This window comes from Hemitrygon akajei, chromosome 7 (assembly GCF_048418815.1).
Source record: "Hemitrygon akajei chromosome 7, sHemAka1.3, whole genome shotgun sequence".
Taxonomy (NCBI): Eukaryota; Metazoa; Chordata; class Chondrichthyes; order Myliobatiformes; family Dasyatidae; genus Hemitrygon; species Hemitrygon akajei.
Window position 1 is genome coordinate 61,361,696 of NC_133130.1, and position 19,224 is coordinate 61,380,919.

The 19,224-nt window shown below is 39.7% G+C and overlaps 1 protein-coding gene across 1 annotated transcript in view; it reads right to left on the reverse strand.

Annotated features, from left to right (window-relative positions):
* Window positions 1-11: 11 nt before the first annotated feature.
* The window catches only part of LOC140730498 (serine/threonine-protein phosphatase 4 regulatory subunit 3B), a 76,458-nt gene continuing 57,245 nt past the window's right edge, over window positions 12-19,224 (reverse strand). Inside the window, exons 11-16 of the mRNA XM_073051024.1 lie at window positions 12,171-12,329; window positions 8,721-8,890; window positions 8,432-8,574; window positions 6,894-7,075; window positions 3,766-3,971; window positions 12-1,623 (exon numbers count right to left, since the gene is read on the reverse strand). Coding sequence (XP_072907125.1) covers window positions 1,528-1,623; window positions 3,766-3,971; window positions 6,894-7,075; window positions 8,432-8,574; window positions 8,721-8,890; window positions 12,171-12,329 — 956 coding nt within the window. The 3' untranslated portion in view covers window positions 12-1,527. The remainder of the gene's footprint in view (window positions 1,624-3,765; window positions 3,972-6,893; window positions 7,076-8,431; window positions 8,575-8,720; window positions 8,891-12,170; window positions 12,330-19,224) is intronic.

The following is a 19,224-nucleotide window of genomic DNA, read 5'->3' on the forward strand; positions in this document are numbered from 1 at the left end:
ACAACAGCATGTTGTTTATGGAATTACAGGGTCACATTTTAATTCCTGAATCTTACATTGCCTTATTAATATCAACATGTGTACAGTGTAAAATAACAGTTACAGTGGTGGTTATTCATCCATATAAAATAAACTTCTGTCTTATGGAAAAATTATACTTTGTATCTACATGACAGATAGCCCGTTTTTTCCCCCATGAATGTTTATGTTGAACTACAAAACCTCCAAAAATATCAAGGGACAGTGATTACCTCCAAAAAAAAAAACACTCGTTTGTTTTTTTTTTAAAAAAAGAGGTTTGATTTTATTTTTAACATCCTCAGGCTCATCTCAGATTGCCAGTTGTCTGACTTGGCTACAGCTGGTTTAACAACCTGCGTTAACCACTGTATTTAAAATGATCTAAACAGTATACTGTGCAATAAAAACATTTGGAACTGAGCAAACCTTTTATTGTGCTTGAAATCTTAATTACGACTTCTCCAAGACAATGTGACTAACAGGGCAATGGCAGACTTATTAATTCATGTTTTGGTGCAGCTTTCGATGAAGCTCCTAGCATTATGTCAGTTGCCTGTTAAAATTAGTGTTCCCTAAAAGGTAACTCCATTATCTATTAACTACAATGAAATGTTATTCTGTCATACAATAGCCAAAAATATACATAAAAATCGCATGGGATAAAATTTTCTCTATTTAGTAATATGTTTGGGCTGGGAACATTGCAAACCTAAACTTTCACGAATTATAATCTGCAAATGATCTAAGAACAGTAGTTTTTCTCTTGAACCTTTTTGCTGCAACCACCAGCATCAGCTTTATCACATTGATTTGTGAAAGTCCCACACGGCATCTGAGGTGCATATTCTTGTGCTTTTCCAACCATTTGTCATTTTGATTAGAGTTGCTAAACAGGTCCAGTGGATGCCCCAGGATCCAATGAACATGACTGCAATCTCATCATTATGGTCCTAATAATAGCTTTAGATCCTTTTATGCAGAAATGTATTTGCAGTTTTTCTCCCTCCCCACCACCCCACAATTTAAAAACACACAATTGGAGACAAACAAGGTAGAGGTCACAGGTGGAATTGCACTTAATTCATTTCAGAATGCGAAGGCTTCCAAATGAGACTCTGTTTGCATCTCCGAATTTTGGTTTCCCGGAAAAGAACACCAAAACATTCTGGTGGAACTCCTGCTGCCTTGTTCAAGCTTTCCCTAACCCATTCCAAATCAGATTCTCTTCCCCACTTGGGAAACTGACAATCAATTCCCAGGTACTAACTGCTAGTCCTACCAGCTTATTGGCCAGTTTGCCTTTCCAACTTTATTCCAGAGAGATCCAGTTCCTCATTGGCATACTGTTGCCATGTAGAACTCAAGCCCTCTGGTTGAAGCATACTGTTGCTACTCCTTATTTGCATCTTCTGTTTTCACAGTACAGGAGCCTTTTCCGATTCAGATCCGATGCTCATGGAACAGTTGCACCACTGTATCAGATCCTTATGCAAGCTAATGCATCAATTATGAACCTAGCCGGGGTCGCTTCCTTGGTGATGCTTCTTCTTCCTCCTCCTCTTCCTCATCATCAGGATAATCTACAAGACCCACACGACCTCCCTGAAGTAATTCAGAGAAAAAAAAGAATGTTAGCAATGCTGCATGAGAAATATGCCCAACAATTCAAAGGAAATGATTTACATCTACTCTAAATGGGCAAATTCTGCTCCTATGTCTTGTGGTCTTATAGGAAGGCAAAAGACTAAAAATTACAGGTCAGCTAGCCTGATTTCTGTGGTTCGCAAGGTGGTCAATGTTCAAAGTATGACTGAGGCCTGCTTGGAGAGGTGGGTACATCAGACCGCCAAAGCCAGCGGTTAAAGATTTCGGTGAACACTCCAGCCAGTGATCAGCACGTCTTTAGTACTTGGTCAAGTACCCATCTGGGTCCGATGCTTTCCATGGGTTCAACCTCCTGAAGAATGCTCTCACGTCAACCTCAGAGACCGAAATTAAATTGAATTGACTTTATTTCTTACATCCTTCACATACATGAGTAAAAATTTTTGTTACATCTCTGCCTAAATGTGCAATGTGCAACCATAGTAATTTATCGTCACCTACAACTGCTGATATAAAGTCTGTGACAACTGGTGTATTCATTCAGATCTACTGATGAGAAGCAATCCCACAGCCACTCCCCTGCCTCACACGACCACCTCTTATTGTCCTTATTTCTGGAGTCTTGCTCTTGAGCCTCTGCCTGTACGCAGATAGGATAGCCAAGTGATCAGATTTCCCAAAATGCAGTCTGGGAATGGAACGATAGGCATTCCTTACCATAGTATAGTGTTGAGAACTCAGATGCTACAGATTGTATGCTGGTGGTAATTACACAGAAATTTCTTGAAGCACGTCTAGTTGAAGTTTCCAACTATAATTTGAAATGCGTTGGGTTGGACCTGTTTCTTGTTTGATGACGGCAGCATCTCAAGGCTGTTGGCCGATGGTGGTATGTAAACTGCGGTCAGGGTGACTGAGAAGAACTCTCTTGGTAAATAAAGTGGTCAGCACTTGATCATTAGGTGTTCCAGGTCAGGGGAACAGGAGTACAACAGAACCATAACATTGGAGCATCAAAGAGAGTTTATCATGAAACACACACCCCCAACTTTTGCCTTTTCCGAATCAGCAGTTAAGTCCATCCTATGTATCAAGAAGCCTTCGGGTCTGATTGCCAAATCTGGCCGGCTTGGGAGTAAGCCATATCTTAGTAAAACACAGAATACAAGTTTTCAATTTCCTTCTGAGAGATTAATCCTCTATCTTTCTCTCCAGTGACTGCACATTTGCTAACAAGATTTTGGGTACAGGGGTCTCATTCCTCTGTGTTTCAGCCTGGCTTGAAGCCCCTCCTCTCCTGCCTCACTTCCGAACATGGAAATTAATCTTTGTCCACTTAAAGGTGCTCTACTGGCTAGCTTGAGAGTCAAGTCCACAGAGCCCTTCAGATGATTGTGAAGAGTATTAAGGATGAGGTTTTGGGGTACTTGGAGGCACATGATAAAATAGGCCAGAATCAGCATGGTTTCTTTAAGACACGGGGTTCCCAATCTTTCTTATGCCATGGACCCCCACCATTAACTGAGGGTTTAACTAGGTTGCGAACCTCTACCTTAAGGAAAAATCTTGCTTTACAATTCTGTTGTAATTATTTGATGAAATAACAAGCAGGATAGACAAAGGAGAGTCAGTGGATGTTGTTTACCTGGATTTTCAGAAGTTTGACACGGTACTGAACGAGGGGCTAGACAAGATAAAAGTTCGTGCTATTAAAGGAAAAATTCACTGACTAGCAGGAGACAGAGTGGGTATAAGGGGGTGGGTGGGGCCTTGTTTAGTTGGCTGCTAATCACTCATGGTATTCCGGAGGTGTTGTGTTGGAACTGCTTTTTTTCATGTATGTCAATGATATAGATGACAGAACTGATGGCTTTGTGGCTAACTTTGCACACAATACAAAGATAAGTTTTTTTTAAGAAGTATGGCTTGAAAATAAAAGATTTATTTTAAGAACATAGTACCATCATTTGGTGGAGCCTTCATTTAACTGTTACAAACGCTCAAATTTAACTGAAATTAGAGGATCTCAATTTCTAAAGCCTAGAAGTAAAACTACAAATTATAAAATCAAAGAATTAAATAATTTAGTAATAAACCAACTTGAAGCAGATTTTCAAAACAAGTAAAGATTATCCAAACCTTTGCTGTCACCGCAGTAGATGGACTGGTATGTTTTGGGGAAGAACTCGTTGAACTGGCTGGAGTAGTCTGAGCTGCTGTTGATTTGCCATGAGTGCCATTTGTTCCATTCGTTGTACTGGATGGACTAGTATGTGAAAATGTAAACTTAAAACTAGGACTTGATGACCGCTTTGGAAGGTTTTCCTTGTCTTCACTTTCTTTAGCTAGGAAAGAAACTTTTATAAGCTTGGACATCAATTTCAGACTATTAATTTGCCCTTTCCAACATATTAGTGCTCTGAACTTGATTACAGAGAATGACAAAAAACTTGAAAGAGAAAATGAGAATAATACCAAAAATTTAGGAAAACAGACTAATGAAATAAGCAGTAACTGTATCCATGCATTTCCTGAAGGAAAAGATAGGATAAAACAATGGCATGGTATCATGTCTTCAAAATGACCCCTCTCAATTCCAACACTTTCCCCACTTTACGAACATATTTCATTGTTAATGAAAAATTTAGTACATTAAACATAAATCAATTCTTCCATGAAGTGCCTGAAAAACAGAACATTTAATTTTTAAAATTACTCCTCATATGTTGAATGTTTGAATAAAGATTTAATCTTATAATTTTACATAGAAACATAAAAAGCTACAGCACAATACAGGCCCTTTGGCCCATAATGCTGTGCTGAACATGTACTTACTTTAGAAATTAGCTAGGGCTACCCATAGCTCTCTATTTTTCTAAGCTCCATGTCCAGGAGCCTCTTAAAAGACCCTATTGTATCCAGCTCCCCCACAGTCGCCAGCAGCCCATTCCACGCACTCACCACTCTCTGCAAAAAATCTTAACCCTGACATCCTCTCTGTACCTACTTACAACCACCTTAAAACTGCCCTCTTGTGTTAGCCATTTCAGCCCTGGGGAAAAAGCCTCTGACTAGCCACACGATCAATGCCTCTCATCATCTTATACATCTCTATCAGGTCACCTCTCAGCCTCTGTCACTCCAAGGAGAAAAGGCCAAGTTCACTCAACCTATTCTCATATGGCACGCTCCCCAATCCAGGCAACATCCTTGTAAATCTCCTCTGCACCCTTTCTATAGTTTCCACATCCTTCCACATGAGGTGACCAGAACTGAGCACAGTACTCCAAGTGGGATCTGACCAGGGTTCTATACAGCTGCAACATTACCTCTCTCAGCTCTTGAACTCAATCCCTCGACTGATGAAGGCCAATGCACCGTATGCCATCATATTTGACCGACCAAAATGAACCACCTCACACTTATCTCGGTTGAACTCCATCTGCCACTTCTCAGCCCACTTTTGTATCCTATCAATGTCTCGCTGTAACCTCTGACAGCCTTCCACCCTATCCACAACATCCTCAACCTCTGTGTCATCAGCAAACTTACTAACCTATTCCTCTACTTCCTCATCCAGACCATTTATAAAAATCACAAAGAGAAAGGGTCCCAGAACAGATGCCTGAGGCACACCACTGGTCGCCGACCTCCATGCAGAATATGACCCGTCTACAACCACTCTTTGCCTTCTGTGGGCAAGTCAATTCTGGATCCACAAAGCAAGGTGCCCTTGGATCCCAAGCCTCCTTACTTTCTCAATAAGCCTTTGGATGGGGTACCTTATCAAATGCCTAGCTGAAATCCATATACACTACATCTACTGCTCTACCTTCATCAATGTGTTTAGTCACAGCCTCAAAAAATTCAATCAGACTAGTAAGGCACGACTTGCCTTTGACAAAGCCATGCTGACTATTCCTAATCATATTATACCTCTCCAAATGCTCATAAATCCTGCCTCTCAAGATCTTTTCCATCAACTTACCAACCGCTGAAGTAAGACTCACTGGTCTATAATTTCCTGGGCTTTCTCTACTCCCTTTCTTGAATAAGGGAACAACATCTGCAACCTTCCAATCCTCCGGAACCTCTCCTGTCCCCAATGACGATGCAAAGTATTAATTGATATCCTAAAGTATTAAATTTTTAACCTTTCCAATGACTTTCCATTGAGATTCCACATTTAATTTAGTTAAGCATTCATTCCGTTTTCAGAAATAACTGTATTCCTGAAGTTTGGGAGCCTTTTAAAGAGTTAAAGGAAAACCAAAGAAACTGATAAAGAAAATATGAGTGTTATAGTTCTGAAAAACAAAAACTGACTGTAATAGCTTTTATAAGTATTTAAAGAGAAAAAAATCAGTGAAGAGCCCCTCATAGAGAAAAGGAAATTCATAATAGGCAATAAAGAATGGTGAAATAATAAAAATATATTTTGGCTCTGTTTTCACAAAACACAAAATTCAGTAAACTCATTAGAAAAGGTGCAGTGAGAATAAGAAAATGAAAGAACTAAGTATGCATCAAAAAGTAATACTAGAGAAGTTGAGGAGAAAGCAAATCAAGTTCAAAAGTTTTGACAATTCATCAGAGATTTGCAAAAGATGGTACAAGATCTGAAGCTCTCAAGATTCGGGAATTGTTCCTGCGGATTGGAAGGTAACAAATATAACCTCATTATTTTGGAAAACGGGAGAGAGTATTGATATTTTTAACCTAATAAGAACAATTCTGGACTTTATGTTGAAGAAAGTAATAACAGAGCACCTTGAAAACAATAAGATTGAGCAGAGTCAATGGTGCTTTCAGAAAATCTTGTTTGACTAACCTGCTGGAGTTCATGGAATGTGACCACGGGAAAAGGGAAACCAACCAATGTAATATATTCGGAGTTTTGTCTTTTGACAAGTTCCACACAGTTGGACAAGAAGATTTCTTCACTCAAGGGGGTACCAAACCGTGGTAATTCTCTAACCTGGAAGGCTTGAGCCTCAGTGATTGGGTTGACTTAAAAAAAACTGATTGACTTGAAGATATCAAAGCAATCAGTAGATAAAGTGAATAGTGCTGGAAGTGCTAGTGCTGAAAGAGCCTGATGACTCATTCCACTCCCTTTTCTTACGTTGTTCTTCATTATTTTTACACTCCCAAACTTGAATACACATATAAGCACAACCGCTGTTAGTTTAACTATTGACCACCACAGGAAAATCAGAGCCATTAAAAGACTAAATGGACCATCAGAGGACTAAAAGTTCTTTTACCCTTTTTAGTCTCCAGAAATTTTCCATAACTGTCTGGATAGTCATCCTCAGATTTCGATTTTTCAACATGTGGTACTAGAGCTTCTCCTTCTTCCTCTTCCTCATTAAACCACATCTCTTCATCATCATCCAAAGCTCGTGCATCTCTCCGGTACCGGTTATTACGCAATATGGATGGCACACTTGAAATGAAACAAAAAAAATACAATGAATTAACAAGTTCCACAGTAGCCCAAAAATGTCAATTGGAAAATGGATTTACAATCCTCCAATCTGACCAGTTAGATCTCTCACACACACACACACAAAACTATTGAAATTGTATCAACAGGATTAAACACTGATTTAATCCCATTTACAATTTTAAAGATCTCTCCTCCACCTACTCCCCACTCATTATTTCGTGCTCTCACTTTTAGTCAAATTTCATCTGAATATACAGGTATCCCACACTATCCAAAGGTAGAGCGTTCCTATGAAACCGTTTGTAAGCTGAAATGTTGTAAAGCGAAGAAGCAATTACCATTAATTTATATGGGGAAAAATTTTTGAGCATTCCCAGACTCAAAAAAATAACCTACCAAATCAAACCAAATAGCATTAAGATATAGTAAAAGCAGGAATTATATGATAAATATACAGCCAGGTGGAAATATTGTATGCATGGTGTAGCTTCACTTATCAAAATTGGGAAGCCAGCGAGCCAAAATAGATTTGGAGCAAAAAAAAAAATCGGCGCATACATGTACACACTTACGCATGTACACTCATGTGCACACAACTGCCCACACAAGGCTCCACGGTCATTGTAGTCTTTCTCGGGGTAAGCACACGTATAACGCAGGCGTCTTTTTTTCATAAAAGTGAAAATCCTCTTTGGTTAGTGAAAACGGGTACTAATGTAGGTCTTTTGTAACAGCGAGCTGTCGTAAAGTGAACGTTTGAAAAATGGGGGCCACCTGTACTGAATATATCTTAGGATATGCAATATTTCAAGAATATTAGACCCAAGAATAACTGTAATTTCACCAGTTGACTAATCTATATGCAACTTGCAGATCAATTTGATGAATAATCAACTCAGAGACGCACGTTCTTCCTGGTTTGCAATGGAAACCAGCTAGAAAAGTGCAAAATGCCAAGGGTAATCTTGACTATTTAGTAGACATTTTGGTGTAAGTATTACACAATCAGTTGCAATGATACACTAGTACTGCAAATAGCACACATCTTCAGACCACTTGAGCTCTCTATGTGAAGTTTTCACATTTTCCCTACGTTATATAGATCCCTGAAGAGCCTTAGTTAGGATCTAAACAGGTGAGCAATTTGGAGCATGTTAATATACATCAGGGTGGAAAACCAATGGCATGCATGAAAATGCTGTAAGGACGCAGTAGGCAATCCAACCCTTTGATTCTGTAAATACAACCAAAAATTATTTTGGTTAATAAGCGAAAGCTTGGTCAAAGCAGGTTGAGAAATATAAAGCTAGAGCAGGTAGAGAGGAGAAAAAGGTTCTGAAATTAATTCCACACCTGCTTAGTTTCTGATTTTGAAGCCGATCCCTTTCTTGCTCATATCTTAACTTTAACCCTTTAAATGTTTGCACGTACTCTATATCTTCAAGTGCTTTGTAGAAATTGTCAATTATATGCGTTGTAAGTGACTTGACATCCTCCTGTGACCAAAAAAAAGTAATAGATCACACTTCTTAGAACTGTAATAAGCCTCTATTTACAAAAAATTTGAGGGAAGCTTTAACTCCTTCAAACACTATCTAATGTGAAAACATTTATTACATACTATTGCAAAAAGAAATCTTACCACTCTGATAAATTCAAAGAGTTCAATTATTGCAGAATTGAGCAGATTATATCGAGTTCCATTATCCAAAAATGCATTTATAACTGGCTCAAAGAGGTTTCCTTTAATAATGTATCGATTATAGAATTCATCTTTCAGTCCAATGATTCTCCTCATAAAACGCAGTGCACCTATTTCCAGGGGGAGAGAAAATGCTGTAAAACATCCAAGTTCTGCTATTAATTAGACCATTACTGTGGTTGAATCCTATTAAACCACTCATCAATCCAGAAGCCATTCATGGCATCCAAGGCCAAGAAAACGCAAGTTTAAAAAGCAACACATTTGCTGGTAATCTAAAGTAGAAAATGCAGGGGATACTTAGCAGGTCAGGCCACATCTCTTTTTTTTTCAGACAATCTCCAAGGCTAACTGTTCTTCTTCCCACAGATGTGGTATGATCTGCTAAAATGTTCAACAATTTAGTTTAATCCAAGAGAACAGTTCACCCCCTCTGCAACTTCGCCCTATTCTTTACAAAATTCATTTCAGCAATAGAGCTCAGTGTCAGCTCTCAAGACTACTACTGAACAGTAAAATTCTACTTAATCCTATGATTAACAGTATCTGCATTCATCTTTAAAACACTAAAAACCTTCCTACAATCCTCCTCAGTCCTTTCACTCCAGGATCTGCAGAAGCCGAGAGTGAATTACACATTCATCTTCCCTTCTGGCACCCTATAATTCAGCTCCTACCCATCATGCTTAGAATTACAATTCAAATTCACCTAACTGCTTTTACTTTATCCATTCTCGTCCACTGACACATCCCAAACCATCTTCATCACAAATCTCCCTTGCATTCCAGACAATCAGCTAACATGTGAGTGGTGTGCTGTAGTCGGACTGAACCCACAACTGTTCATGATATACATTAACAATCTGGAAGAGGGGACCAAATGTAGTATATCTAAGATTGCTGATACCATTAAATTAAGTGGAAAAGCAAATTGTGCAGAAGATACAAAGAGTCTACAGTGAGATATAGATAAGATTAAGTGAGTGGGCAAGGATCTGGTGGATGGAATACAATGTTAGTAAATGCAAGGTCATAAACTTTGGAAGGAAAATGGAAGATCAGATTATTATTTAAATGATAAAAAAAATTGCAGCATGCTGCTGTGCAGAAGGACTTGGGAGTGCTTGTGCATGAATCACAAAAGGTTGGTTTGCATGTGCAGCAGGCTACCAAGAAGGCAAATAGAATGTTGGCTTTCATTGCTAGAGGGATTGAACTTAAGAGCAGAGAGGTTATGCTGAAACTGTAAAGGGTACTGGTGAGGCTGCACCTGGAGTACTGAGTGCGTGGATATATTGGCTTTGGAGGTGGTGCAGAGGAGGTTCACCAGATTGATTCCAGAGATGAGGGTGTTAGATTATGAGGAGAGACTGAGTCGCCTGGGACTGTACTCACTGGACTTCAAAAGAATGAGAGGAGATCTTATAGAACCATATAAAATTATGAAAGGGATAGGTGGAGGCAGGAAAGTTGTTTCCACTGGTAGGTGAGATTAGAACTAGGGGACATAGCCTCAAGATCTGGGGGAGTAACTTTAACACGGAGATGAGGAGGAATGGCTTTTCCCAGAGAGAGGCGAATCTGTGATATTCTCTGCCCAATGAAGCAGTGGAGGCTACCTCAGTAAATATATTTCAGACAAGGTTGGATAGATTTTTGCATAGTAAGGGAATTATGGATTATGGGGAAAGACAGCTAGGTAGAGATGAGTTCATGGCCAGATCAGCCATGATCTTACTGAATGGCAGAGCAGGCTCGATGGGCCAGATGGCCTATTCCTGCTCCTATTTCTTATGTTCTCATGTAATTATTCTTTAAAAAAAAAATGAAGTTATAGAGTCGTTTGTTGACTCACAGGGCTCCATTCTTAATGTTCTTCAGTATCTCCAGTTATTAAATCTATCGCTGCTGCATAACGTCAGACCAGGATTCTTTAAGCTTTCTACTAAAACTGAACCTGTTTTGATTCCCATTGGGGTCAAATGGCTTCAAGATGGATTTCATCAGCATTGTTCAGCCAATGTCAGTGGCACAAACTTCAGTGTTCTTCCCCAATTCTTTAATCTACAAAATCAACACATGTAACTCGAGCACAGTCTATTCGTAATTCTTCAGAATCTTGGAATTTTCATGCCAAAATGGTTTAATTAGATAGATAGATAGATAGATACTTTATTCATCCCCATGGGGAAATTCAACTTTTTTCCAATGTCCCATACACTTGTTGTAGCAAAACTAATTACATACAATACTTAACTCAGTAAAAAATTCTCCAAATGACCTCCTCTTCTTCACCATACAGAAACTTAAAATAATCCAGAATTGAATGCAAATACATCTCATCGCCTCCAACTCTGGATCAATATTTAGTTCTTCCACATTGACAATTAAAATACAGCTACCCTTTGGACTCTATGTCCTGAACCATTTCACTTCATCAAATCCTCTGTGGATGGAAGTGGAGAAAACTGGTAAGTAAGCATTTGGGCCTACTCTAGGGTTCAGATGTGAGGACTCAATTTTTGGTTTGGATTGTTGTTGTTCACTTCAATTGTTTGCATAATTTGTGTTTTTTTCCCCCCTTTCTCTTGCAAACTGGGTGTTGGCCTTTTATTTTTATTCTTTTTCTTTAACTGGGCTCTTTTGGTTTTCTTGCATTGTTATCATCACTGAGCAAACAAGTTTCAAAGTTGTATAATTTATACATTCTTTGATGATAAATGACTGTGGAATGATTGTTGGTGCCAGACAAAGTGGTTTGAGTATCTCAGAAACTGCTGATCTCCTGATATTTTCATGCACAACAGCCTCCAGAGTTTACAGAGAATGGTGCGTGAAACAATAAACATCCAGTGAGTGACAGTTCTGAGGATGAGGATGCCTCGTTAATGAGAGGGCTCAGAGAAAGACCAGACTGGTTCAAGCCAACAAGAAGGCAACAGTAACTCAAACACACGTCACAACAGTGGTATGCTGAACATCTCTGAACACACGTCAAACCTTGAAGCGGATAGGCTACAACAGCAGAAGACCACACTGGGTTCCACTCCTTTAACCTAATAAAGTGACCATTGAGTGTATATCCCAGTTATTTCTATTTCATTAAAATTTTGCTATTTGGGTAGAGGCTCTGGTTTTGAGATACAATAGCCTGGAAATCCCCAAGACCATCCTACAAAAATATGCTCACGTAACTACTTGTCAAATTTTCATCTTAATGGCTTGGTGCATTCAATCTATACAGTACAAGTAGAACAGATAGCTGTCCATCGGCTATCTAGGTGAAATAGAAAAATACAATTCTCTATAAATTGAAGAAAAGGAAACAAAGGATAGTGAATATACTGAGAGGTTTCAGTCATTCCTTTTACCTCACAAACATCAACTTACACAAGGCTAGAAAGGTATGTTTTGAATTCATCAGTACCAAAACCCTTCGCAGTAAATCTTTGTTCATGATGTAGTTCTTGATATGATATGTGTGATGCTCTACACAGAACGTGAGCAGCTCTAAAATCAAGGCCAACAGTTGTGCTGTCTGGAAGTTATCTAAAAAGAAATACAACAAGCTGAGTTAAGCATTTGTGATCAAAATACATATTAACAGAAGGGCTACCTTATAAAATGGTTGAAAATGCAAAGTAAATTTGGCCGCACCGTCTTCTTTCACAAAAGTTAGCTGGTCAACTATACTCAGCTTACTGCACTGCCCAGAACTTAATGTAAAAAGCTCAAAAAATAGCAACTATAAATTAAAATCAATTTACATGATTTAGCACCTTTAACAGAATAACAGGACATTCCATTATGCACACTTTATTATTTCTCTCAACCCCATTCTCCTGCCTTCTCCCTGCAACTTTGATACCTTGACTGATCAAGAACCCATCAACACCACTTCAAATATACTCAATAACTTGGCCTTCTCAGTCATCTGTAGCAATGATTTTCACAGATTTACTACCCTTTGGCTACAGAAATTCCTCAACTCAGTTCAAAATGGACATTCCTCTATTCTGAGGTTGTGCCCGCTGAACCTAGACTTCTAAACGTTTTTAGCCAGAGTAGAAAATCTATGAAATACTCTGCCACAGATTGTGGTGGAGACCAAGTCCGTGCGTACATTTAAGGAGGATGTTGATATTTTCCTGACCGGTCAGGGCATCAAAGGATATGTGAGAAGGTATGGGGTTGAGTGAGATCCAGGATCAGCTGTGATGGAATGGCAGGGAAGACTCGATGAGCTGAATGGCCTAATTCTACTTCTATGTCTTATGGTGTTCCCCACTATAGGAAACATCCTCTCCACACTGACTCTATCTCGGCCTTTCAATACTTTATAAGTTTCAATGACATCCTCTTTACATTCTTCTAAACTCCAGTGAGTAAAGGCCCAGAACCATCAAACACTCCTCATACATTAACCCTTTCATTTCTGCATTTTTATGAACCTTCTCTGGACCCTCTTCAACGCCAGCCTTTCTTAGACAAGGGGCTCAAAACTGCTCACAATACTCCAAGTGCAGTCTTACCAATGCCTTATAAAGCCTTGCTTTTATATCCTCGTCATCTCAAAATGAATGCTAACATTGCATTTGCCTTCCTTTCCACTGAGTCAACCTTCAAGTTAAACTTTAGGGAATCATGTACAAAGACTTCCAAATTCCATTCCATCTCTGATTTTTGAATTATCTCTCCGTTTAGAAAATAGTCTACTCCTTTATTCCTTCTATCATACTATATTCCATCTGCCAATGTTTTGCCCATTCTACCAATCTAAGTTCATTTGCAGACTCCTTGCTTCCTCAACTCTATCTGCCCCTCCACTGATCTTTATATTGTCCGCAAACTTAGCCAAAGACAATTATTCCTTCATCCAAATCATTGACATGAAAAGAAATGGCCCTATATCAACCCCTGCGGAACACCAGTCACTGGCTTCACATTCTTTACTTCCTGCCAGTCAGCCAGTCTTCTATTCATGCTACAACACACACAAAATGCTGGTAGAACACAGCAGGCTAGGCGGCATCTATAGGGAGAAGCGCTGTCGACATTTCGGGCCGAGACCCTTCGTCAGGACTAACCTTTCGGTTAGATGCTGCCTAGCCTGCTGTGTTCTACCAGCATTTTGTGTGTGTTGTTGTTTGAATTTCCAGCATCTGCAGATGTCCTCGTGTTTGTTCTATTCATGCTAGTATTTTTCCTGTAATACCATGGGGTATTATCATGTTAAGCAGCCTCATGTGCGACACCTTGACAAAGGCCTTCTGAAAATCCAAATGAACCCCATCCATTGACTTTCCTTCGTCTATCCTACTTGATTTTTCCAACAGATTTGTCAGGCAAGATATCTCTTAGGAAACCATGTTGACTTTCACCTATTTTATCATGTGCTCCCAAGTGCCCCAAAACATCATCCTTAACAATGGACTTCAACATCTTCCTAACCACTGAGGTCAGACTAACTGGCCTAAATTTCCTTTCTTCTGCCTCCTCCCTTCTTGAAGAGTGGAGTGACATTTGCACTTCTCTACTCCTCCAGAACCATGCCAAAATCTCGTGATTCTTGAAAGATCATTACCGCCACATTCTCTTCAACTACCTCTTTCAGAATCCTTATGCGTAGTCCATCTGGTCCAGGTAACTTACCTGCCTTCAGACTTTGCAGCTTCCCAAGCACTTTCTCTTTAGAAATAGCTAATACATTCACATTTGCCTCCTGACAGTCTTGAATTTCTGGCATACTGCTAGTGTCTTCCCAGTGAAGACTGCTGAAAAATACTTACCGTAGATTTCGCACTACAGAGCGCACCTGATTAAAAGCCGCTGGCTCTAATTTTAGAAAGAAAATCAATTTTGTACTTGTACGGGCCGCACCGGATTTTAGGCCGCACCAGATTTTCGGCTGCAGGTGTCCCACGTTGTAATATGAGATATTTACACAGAAAGATATTACACGTGAGGATTTTTTAACTTTTAATTAAATCCATATGGTAACATAAATACATATTGCAAATGCTTTTTTTCGAACCGTGCCTGTAACGCGGCTACTTTTAAATATACGTTGCGTATACTTTTTTACTGAACAACATTCCAATATCTGCTAACGACTGGTAAAAAATATATATACTGCAGCCTACCAGGAAAAGTTATTGATCGCCTTTAACTTAAAAGCAGCGTTCGCTCAGATCTAATGCCGCTCGCGTAATGCGCTCGCCCCCGCCTTCCCGTTTATCGCAAACTGTTATTTTTCCCACAAGACGCGGCGAAACCGGGTGTGACGTCATAGCATCCCGCGATGTAGCACAGAAAACAAATATAGTTAAAACTCTTCTAACTTTAACTAGAAATTACTAACAAATGAATTACTAAGCGAAAATATTATAAACTAAATAACTGCCATAAAGGCAGCACAATGCTTTTCTTCGAGTGTTTTCCATGTTGATGAGGGTGAGTACAAATGACTGATTTACAATAATTTAATTGTGAAAGTGCGCTTGATTTATCGTACAATTTCATTGGACCTCTGTGAACTACTCATCAATTTTATTGGTCTACTGTTACGAGGCAAAATGTTTTTGGCGGCATGAAAAAAAATCATGCATTAGCCGCACCGTAGTAAAGGCCGCAGTGTTCAAAGCTGTTCAAAATGTGGGAAAAAAGTAACGGCTTATAATCCGACATCTACGGTAAGTTTTGTACCCCCATTACTACCTCTCCAGCATCATTTTCCAGCGGTCCAATATACCACTCTTTGAAAAAACCGTTAGTATCCATTTTGATATTATTGGCTAGCTTACCTTCATAATTTCATCTTTTCTCTCCTGACTTTTCAATTGCCTTGTTTTTTTTTAAAAAAGGTTCCCAATCCTGTTAACTTCCTATTGTTTTTTCCCCTATATTTTCTGCCCTCTCTTTTGCTTTTATGCTGACTTTGACTTCCCTTGTCAGCCACTGTTGCATCAATCTCCCTTCAGAACATTCCTTCATCTTTGGGATGCATCTATTCTGGCCCTTCTGAATTGCTCCCAGAAACTCCAGTCATTGCTGTTCTGCCATCATCCCTGCTTTGACAGCTTTGGCTAGCTCCTCTCTCATGCCCCTGTAACTCCCTTTAGTCCTTTGTTATACTGATACATCTAACTTTATCTTCTCACTCTCAAATGTCAGGGTGAATTCTACATTATGATCAATCACTGCCTCAAAGGTTCATTTACCTCAAGCTCCCTAATCAAATCTGGTCATTACACAACACCCAGTTCTCAATTGTCTAGTGGGCTCAAATACAAGCTGCTCTCAAAAGCCATCTTGTAGGCATTCTACAAATTCCTTTTCTCGGAATCCAGCACCAACCTGATTTCCCCCGAACTACCCACATATTAAAATCTCCCATGACTATCGCAACATTGCCCTTTTAACATGCCTTTTCCATTTCCTGTTGTAATTTGTACCCCACAACCTGACAACTCTTCACAGGTCTGTATATACCTCCCATCAGCATCATTTTACCCTTAACTTTACTCACAAGGACTCTACAACTTCCAACCCTATGCCACCTCTTTCTAATGATTTGACTTCATTTTTTAGCAACAGAACTACCCCACCCCTCTGCCTACCTGCCTGTCCTTTTGATACAATGTGCATCTTTGGATGCTAAGCTCCCAGATCTTCTTTCAGCCATGACTCCATGATATCTACTGCATACCTGCCAATTTCTAATTACGTTACAAGATCATCTACCTTATACTGTATATGGCCTGCAACCAAATATAAAAACTTCAGTCCTGTATTTATCATCCTTTTCAATTTTGCTCCCAGGCTGCACTTCAGCTCATCCCACTAACTGTAATTTTGCCCTATCATCTGCCTGTCCTTCCTCTCAGTCACAAATCACACTGCATCTACTTGTATACCGATTACCATATCACTCTGGCACATGTGTAGTGGTTAGCACAACACTTTACAATACCAGCAACCCAGGTTCAACTTCCACCATTGTCTGTAAGGAGTCTGTATGTTCTCTCCATGACTGTGTGGGTTTCCTCCCACAGTCCAAAGATGAACTCTTGGTAGGTTAATTGGTCATTGCATATTGTCCCATGGTTAGGTTAGGATTAAATTGGGGGAACTGCTGGGTGGCGTGGCTCAAAGGGCCGAAAGGGCCTATTCTGTGCTGTATCTCAATAAATAAATCAATGAACTCCGGTTCACAACCCCCTGCCAAATTAGTTTATTCCCTCCCGAACAGCTCTAGCAAACCTGCCTGCTAGGATATTGGTCCCCCTCAGGGTCAGATGTAGTGTATGTCTTTTGTTCTGATCTTGTTAGCATTTTTTCTCTGTTAATGCATGGTGCTGCTATTTCCTTTGACATCCCAAAGTACTACTTACCTGTGTATTGACGTGTGAATTACTTGAACAGAAGTTAATAGAAATATTGAATGAAAGGGGATATGATGGATATTTGTTTTCTTGTAACTGATTCTCTCTTGAATAAAGGAGGCAAGTGGGACACATAAGATTACTTCCCTGGAAATCCCTGCACAGCAGATTTAATGGACTGAATAGCATTTTTCTGTGCTAACGTAGAAATATATATTCAAGAGCAATACACATAAAATACTGGAGGAACAGGAAAAGTCAGGCACCATCTATGGAGGAAAATAAACAGCTGACGTTTGTGCTAAGTTAAAAGGCAGGACCTCCAGGGTTGTGATCTCATTACTGCTATCTGTGCCACATCCTAGTGAGGCCAGAAATAGGAAGATTACAGTTTAACATGTGGCTAAGGAATTGGTGTAGGGGAGAGGGCATAAGATTTTTGGATCATTAGGCTCTCTTCCAGGGAAGGTGGGACCTGTACAGAAGAAACAGTTTGCACCAGAACTGGCAACAAGGGTGGCAGAACTGATAGTGGAGAGGTTGTGGAGACAGATGCTTTCAAAACTTCAAAGTCAGGAATCAAAAGGCTATTCATGGTGCGACTAATGCCCCGAGCTGCGCATATGTCAATGCAGTAAGTATCATGAAAAAGGGGATGGAATAACATCTGGAATTATGATATCATAGTTGGGGATGGACAAGTTGGCAAGGGAGTGACTCAGAGATCCCCAGGGAAAGTGCAGAGTGGGGGATGGTGCTTAGTGGAAGGATTTCTATATCAATTTGACACAATGTATGCCTACTGACCTCCCTCCTGGCACTTACTCCTACAAGCGTGACAAGTTCTACACTTACACATCCTGCCCACCATCATTCATGGTTCCAAACAGTACTACCAGGTGAGGTGTTACTTTGCCTGAAAGTCTGTTGGGGTCACCTATTGAATCTGGTATTCCTTCTCAACATTATTGAGACCTTATGCAGATTTAGGGACAGCATTGTTGAACCCCTTCACTCTGCCCGCCACTAGAGGCAAGATTTCCCAGTGGCTGCCTATTTCAATTTGACTTTCCAATCACATTCTGTTATGTCTGTCCGTGGCTATCATGAGGCCAAACTCAGGTTGGAGCTACACCTCACATTCAGCATCAATTTCTCTAACAACTGGAAATTCACCCCTCCCCCCCGACTACAACCTTTCCCTGCACCCACTTTCTCATTCTGGCTTCTGCCCACTTCCTTTCCATTCCTGATGAAAGCTCTTCAACTATTTATCCCTTTTTGTAGATGTTGCCTGACCTGCTGAGTGTTGCTCTACATTTCCAACATCTTCAAAATCATGTTTATGATACACATTCAGTAAACATCCATCTGTCCCCTCACTGGATGGAGGAAGAGGGTTCTTCTAGGGCAGGGGTGGCCAACATTTTTGAGAGCATGTTCCCAAATTGACAATAATCTTCTAAAGATTTCTCGTGTGCCTTTGTAATTTCAACCAGATATTCCTAATTAATAAATTAGTAACAATAATTATGGACGCCCGTGAAAACATTTCACTGCTCTTGGACTGTAAAAATTAATTTGCTGCTTCATTTTGCAGTAACAATAATCATTATCTTTTGGAAACTATTGCCTTGAGCCAACAAAACTTTTGCATGCCATCTTTACCAACCCTGCTCTAAGGAGTGCAGCCAAAGCGAACCCCACTGCATCATGCATTGCCCAGTTAAACAGAAAGCAAGGAGAAAGGTGTAGACAGAAACGGTTATATGAGATTTTACAGTTCCCTTGATTGCAGATGTGATTTTAGGATATGTCCTCATCTTAACAGCAGAGTCAAAAATAGAACAGACTGGCTATAAAATATTCTAGAAGTGAAGGTGAAGATTCAAAAGTCCATTTCAATACCAACAAAATGGTAGAAAAGGTTGAGGTTCTCTGGGCAGTTAATTAACTGAGAGATTAAACCTCTGGTTTACTCCTTGGGCCAAATGAATTGATAGAAAATTAATAATGTGGTGATGCAGCAGTTAAGTTCAAATCTTGTTACTTTAATTTCA